Raw genomic sequence first — 6,843 nt, 5'->3', positions numbered from 1 at the left:
ACGATTCCAGTGTTATGGATGGTTCAATTTCTTTAATTTGTTTTTGATTTTGTTCTTTGAGCGATAGACTGGCACTGAATTCTTCATCGGTTGAGGTATCATCTGCTTCGGAGGATGAACTCGAATCATTGCTAGTCGTTGAACTGGTGGAACTTTGTCCGGTAAGAGATGGATTTTTGGGTTTCTTACGTTCCTGCACTTGTTTTTGGAATGGTGAATAATTTGTACGAAATGTTGGTAAATGTCGTATGGCAACTTGACTTATTTCAAAGGAGATGTGTTCACTTAATTCGGTCCATTTAAATGATTGATAAAAGTTCGAATAACCATCTATCATTTCCAAGTCTCTGGTGTGAACACGAAATAGTTCCTTAACAATACGATTGGAATCGGAACAGGAATATGGTAAACATTTGCGTATTTTCATTCGTACCCAATCGGTAATGAGACGAGTTTCATGTCGGGGCGACAATGGCCTGTAGGCATTGTGCATATAATAATCACTTTGCAACTCCCAAATGGGTTGGTTTTCTAAAAAAAAATTCAGTTAAATTATTAATCAAGTACATTAAATTCAAATTCTACTCACGTTTTGAATGACTTTTACTTGGGATATAATAACCCAAAAACAAATTGATGCTATGCTGCTTTTCGGTGTCATTGAAAGTATTACTGTAGTAACGACTCAGTGTCTGCATTATATCATTACCCTGTGAAGCCCATGCTGCCGTCTTACGATATGTCTTAATGCGATGTACCAATTGGGATCCACCATATTGTAATGCCAACGTGTCTCCATGTTCTTCATAGAGATTTTCCAACATTGTTACACAAACCGAGTCAAATTCCAAATTTGGAGATTTAATGAAACCCAAACGTTCCAACTGATGACCCAAAGCACATTTCCCAATAGCAAATTGCGCGGTATTTGTGCGATCCAAACAATCAACACAATTGGTACGTACAATACCCGTTTGAAATGTTAACGGCTGGCCCCGGGCCTTGAAGAACATACCATTCTGTTGGACAACAAATTCCGCAATATCAGCTAACATTTCCATTACATTACCACCACCACGACTTTTTCGTGCCATATCGAATGGGATGTATTTCATACGATGTTGTGGTGGCAGAAATTGATTCAGATAACGTATGGAATTCACCAATTCCTTTGCAATGATGTTTTCATGTTGACGTTTCTCACGTTTCTTGACCAAGTTCAGCATTATCAAGGGTGATCCATAGTGGAACAGCAAACGTTCAAAATGTCTGGCCGGTGTTTGGGCATAAGGATCGGAAATATCCAATTGTATTGGTGGTTTTGGTACCATTTTACTAATATCCTGTGACCAGTGCGATGGCACAGATCCTCTCATCTGGGTAAAGGAACACATATTGTGTCCGTCACTTACAATTTGTTCCGTTTCCACTTCATTTGCCACATCTCCACGAAAATTAGCACCGCGTTTCAAGAAACGTGTACCAGCATATCGTGTACTTCTCCTTGCAATCAAACACACATATACCCTTCTGCCATATATACTAATGCAGGATTGACTTATATAGCCATGTGTGACTTCCAATAACCAATCTCTCAGCATAATTCCCTTCATCGGCTCCAGCAGGAAAGCATTCCATACGAAACGTTTACGTGAACAACTACGATAGGCATAATCCACCCGCTCATTGTCCTTTTCCACATTATTCGTCAACGAATCCCATTCGGGTAATGGTTCATCAACTTCAATATCCACATTTGGACCAACATAACGTGGAGCCGACAGATTATATTGCAGTGTTCTTGTTAAATCATACGAATACGAAAAGTAGAAATTACTACGCAAATCAATATTCTGAAACATTTTCTTATAACGTTCCTCATAGGGATGTGGCGTTTTCAATGTGTTCGATGGTTCATTCACCTTAACCATTACCGTATCCTTTATCGTGTATATTAAATGCATACCCAAATGGGCACATGATTTCCGCTTTGTTACCAAAATCAAATAATATCCCTCCAGGAAACGAACAAAACCCAACACCCCATAGGCCGATGTAACCTTGGGTTGTCCACCCAGCGATCCCACGAAACGACGTATTTCCAAAGCATTATACTCATTGGGATTTTCATCAATGACCAGGCGATCATGTTGTGTCCTATCAATGGTCAGCAGACGAAAACGGGTCTCTCGATTGTTACTGCCCACCAAATACAAACGCTAAAATCACAATAAAAATTTATAGATAAAAAATTACAATAACAAATCACTTTATCATACCGTTCGTGTTTCATATAGTACTACTTTTTGAATAGCACTTATCAGGGGATTAAAAATTATGTTCGGATTGTTATTGTTCATGTTTGGACTGACTCAACAAATGACCAGTCCAGGCAAATAGCTTTGTGAGTACTGAGTTTCTTTTTGTGAACCGAACAAATACGAAATACGTTCCTAATGCTACGAATAGGGGGAGAGACAATAATGGCCGATGAAAATAATAATAAAGTAAAATGGACAATGAAATAATTTGTTTACGAATGTGCACAAAACAGAATAACCAATGAATGGGATATGGGAAAATGCTATCAGCGGATGATTTTAGAACAAAGCCGAGTGTTGTTGACGCCGTCAGCTAATACACTTGCGAGATTTACAAAGTTCAAATGCGTTCAAGGTGCTTTTACACAATATGTTTTATACCATCAACCATAAGGTTGAGTGTGTATTAAATTTGTCATTCAGCTCGCAACACATCGAAATATTCACAGCAGCCCCATAAAGTATATATCGACGCCTCCGAAGAATAGTATACTAAGTCTGAAAAGTGAGTTTTTCGGCAAAAGCTCTCAAAGTATGGAAGTTTCTTTAATCTTACGTGCCATGCTAAGTACATTTTTGCCTATAACTTTGGTTTGGATTTTTTTACGAAAATTTCAGAGAATTTAAATTAAGGACCGTAGTATCTAAAAACGTAAAGAACTTTAAAACATTCTAAGTCGACTTAGTATACTATGGTTCGGAGGCGTCGATATGTTATTGATCAGAATAAAATTCTATGTCGATTAATGTGTCTCCGTACGTCCCATATAACGATACCCCCAATTATTTTGTATTATGGGAATTTTTGACACGTGTTTCAAGCTTTTAGTTCCCATTTGGTATCAAGTCTTTGAAAATGAGCAATGTTAGTCCACTTTTTGGGGTAGCCCAAATATAAAGGTACCCACTAAATATTTACCGACCTACATTAATGTAACTTGTTATATTATTTTATCAATATTTGTCCACCTTTTGGGAAACTCCATATAACGGTTCACCCCAAAGATCGGTATTTTAGGGATCTTGACCAAATTGGTTGGGTGCCATTTAATTACTTTGATTTTACTTTAGTAGACAATTTCTCTTCCAAAAATGATCAAAAAATGGTTTTCGGTATTTTGGGGATCTTGGACATGTACTTCAACCAAATTAGCTGTAATTTTATATTTTAGATTCTCAGTGAGTAGAAAATTTCCCCACCAAAAATGATTAATGTGGGCTCAAGTTTCCGAGTGTATCAAATTCTTATAGGGTATCAAAACCTTCCTACCAAAAATGGTCATATAGCTCCCACTTTTTTCGGAGCATTCTTCATCCATATGTAATTCCTTATGTGTAGTTTGTGAATTTAAAGGCCCCGGAACATAAATATTCTGTTCCCGCACTTTTTAATAGTAAAAGGGGAAAAATCTCAAAATAGCTCTCAGATAATAATACAAGAAGTTCTGGAACGGAAAACCAAGACCAAGGTTTATTCATAAGGTTAGCAGGGAGGCGAATTCAAAGTCTTCATTGACTGTCAAATTTATTGTTTGAAGAATAGGTTAAGATTTATGAATAAACCTTGGAATAAAAAACCAAAAAATATTTTTATTCGAACCAAATATACGTGCACATTACTATCATTACGTTTTTTGAAAGTTATTTTAAGTTTTTATCCTGTACTGGTTTGTATTCTGCGATTAAAATGTTGACAGCTAGAAAAGACTAAGGCATGAATTCGCCTCCCTGTTAACCTTATGAATAAACCTTGCGGAAAACTATATGAAACCAAATTTTAAAATGAACACAACAGTCAATCAGATGTTGCCATTCCTGGTTACCATTTTAGCTCCGCCAAATTTCTCGAGTAATAAGGTGACAAAGAGAGAGCCATTTTGGATTGTTGTCTTTTAAAATGAGAGAAAAAAACAATATTCGCTGGACATCGTTCAGGAGCTGTTGGACATCGTCAACGTCAGATTACAGAAAAAAGGAAATACCTTATTGCGAATCATGGGATAATGTTTTGCTACGATTGAGGAGATAAATGACAAATATCAATATTGGGTAGCCCTATGTAATTTTACCTCCCGTTTTTAACCAAATTGGCTGAAATTTTATATATTGAATTTTCACTAGGTGAAAAACCTGCCTAGTATATATTATCAAATTGATATAAGTTTCGGGGTAGCACCCTTATACCGAAACACCCAATTATTCGGTATTTTTCGAAGTTAGATGACTCTAATTTGGTATATCGGGTTCTCATTGGATGGTAAATTTTACAACCTGAAATGATCACGTTTTTTGTCTAGACCCTATATAACGGACACGTTTGTCAATCGAATTGTCCATAATCATATATTACGTTGGGGAAAAAGAAAACTTTTAGGCTGGTCGTCGAAAATGTCGATAAAATCGGAGAAATTATCGAAGTGGACCGGCATGTTAGCAGTCGTAACATCGCCCAGGAGTTAAAAGTCGACCATAAAACTGTTTTAAACATTAACAGGAAAAAAGCATGGATCGAATTTCCATCTGCGAAGCCTTGACCAAGCGAAATGAGATAAACCCATTTCATAAATGGATGGTGACAGGAGATGAGAAATGGATCATGGATCATATCGTGGTCTAAGAGCACCTCAAACGGTGACCAAACCAGGATTAACGGCCAGGATGGTTCTGCTATGGATTTGGTGGGACTGGAAGGGGATTATTTATTATGAGTTGCTTCCATATGACCAAACGCTAAATTCTGATCTCTACTGTCAACAACTGGACCGTTTGAAGATGGCAATTGAACAGAAACGGACAGAATTGGCCAACAGGTGAGGTGTCGTATTCCACAAGGACAACGCTAGGCTACACACATCTGCAGTGACTCGCCAGAAACTTCGAGAGCTTGGTTCCGCCATACAGTCCGGACTTGGCACCAAGCGATTATCATCTTTTTCTTGCATTTCTTTAATGATAAAAAATTAGTATCTAGGGAGGATTGTGATTGAGAGCAGGACTTCTATGAGAGTGGCGTTATGAAGTTACCTTAAAAATGGCAACACATCATACAACAAAACGGTGCATATTTGGCCAAAATCGGATATTCCAAAGTATGTTAAATAAAGTCCTATAGTTCATATAAAAATAATGTATTTGCTTTTTCCCCAACCTAATATATTTGGTGGGTTGGCAAAAGATTATTACTAACAATTAACAATATCGGTTCATGATTAGGGTTAGTTTTAAATTTTCAAACATGTTTTTCATTCAAGTTGATTCTAATTTGATATTTTACTTGGATGACCTACCAAAAATTATAAATATCGATTGATATTTGGATGTGCCGTAGTCCCATGACATAGTCCCATGTAAAAGTCCCAAAGGATTTAAGGTATTGGGATTGAATTTGAATTGTGTTGATCGTTTTAAAACTGTCTAATGGTAACACTGCTCGACTTAGACGCTCTCATTTAGTTATGCTGCTTATGACTTGTAAAATAACCACTACATGTATTCGAGTAACCTACTATTGATGATTGTAGTACAAGTTTTTAAGGTGTCTGTTAACGATCGTAAACAATAGCTAAAAATGTGTTAAATTATTTATCCGCAAAAACTAATAATTAAAAAATTGTGTTTTATGATATTAATACTGAAAAAGATCACAAATGTCGTGTACAATAATTGTTTGCTAAAAAACCTTATTTATATCTCCTGTCTCCCTCTCACCTCGACAGGTGAATGATAAACAGATGACTATTGCAGAAAAGTTAACATGATTAACCGTGTACTACACAACCAGTGCTGTTGTTGTTGGTCTATTGTTATTAAAGAAGAGGAAGACGACAATCGATCGAAGACCAGCAACAAAATATCATTAAGTGCAATTATACAAATATTTTTGTTATAATTTTAATACAAACTACAGTTAGTCGATGCTGCTGATGATGTAAAAGTGGAGAAATTTAACAAATGAAAATTGTACAAATTGGCAAAATTATGTAAATATCAAATCGATTTGAAATTTTACAGCTAAAATACTAGAAAAAAGAAACACAAGTATGAGATGTGATTAATGAATGAATGAAATATCCAAACATCAACCAAGCAGCCATCCAGTCAGTCAGCAGCAGCACCTTTCAACATAGACATGCCAAAGCAAAACGATATGGGCATAGGCAATGTGAAAAAATCCCCATCTACGACACAACGTTGAAAAGAAACAATTTTCAATGCGCATAATCAGCAGACCATTGGTGGTGTTGTGGACCATTTGTAAAGCAAAATATTAATATTGAATGCTAGTGTATGCATGTAGTGTATGTTCGTGCGTGTGTACTAGGTGGATGCACTTGTTCATTATTTGGAGGTGGTTGTGCTATGATTATAAAGATATATAGAAAATAAAAACAAATTGTAGTGTTTTAATAATTTCCAAAACTCCATAAGGGCAGTCAGTATTTGATTGCCGTTCATTTTTATCTTGGAAATTGCAAATCTTGGTGAGCCAAAAGCTGTACATTACAAAGTAAAATCTGTGTGC

The 6,843-nt window shown here is 36.3% G+C and overlaps 1 protein-coding gene across 1 annotated transcript; it reads right to left on the bottom strand.

The window, feature by feature from the left end:
* Positions 1-3: 3 nt before the first annotated feature.
* LOC133338156 (polyphosphoinositide phosphatase) lies at positions 4-2,370 on the bottom strand (the record flags this gene model as incomplete). Its single annotated transcript, XM_061546339.1, has 3 exons — positions 2,280-2,370; positions 590-2,219; positions 4-531 (listed from the first exon to the last, which is right to left on the bottom strand). Coding segments are annotated over exons 1-3 (2,239 nt in total), but the record flags the coding sequence as incomplete, so codon positions are not given.
* Between the last annotated feature and the right edge of the window lie 4,473 nt (positions 2,371-6,843).

This window comes from Musca vetustissima, unplaced genomic scaffold, assembly GCF_032173495.1.
Source record: "Musca vetustissima isolate MV318-11 ecotype Yass unplaced genomic scaffold, APGP_CSIRO_Mvet_v1 utg43337, whole genome shotgun sequence".
Classification (NCBI taxonomy): domain Eukaryota; kingdom Metazoa; phylum Arthropoda; class Insecta; order Diptera; family Muscidae; genus Musca; species Musca vetustissima.
The sequence above is the reverse complement of the archived record's forward strand: the minus strand, read 5'-3'. Positions and strand labels throughout refer to the sequence as shown.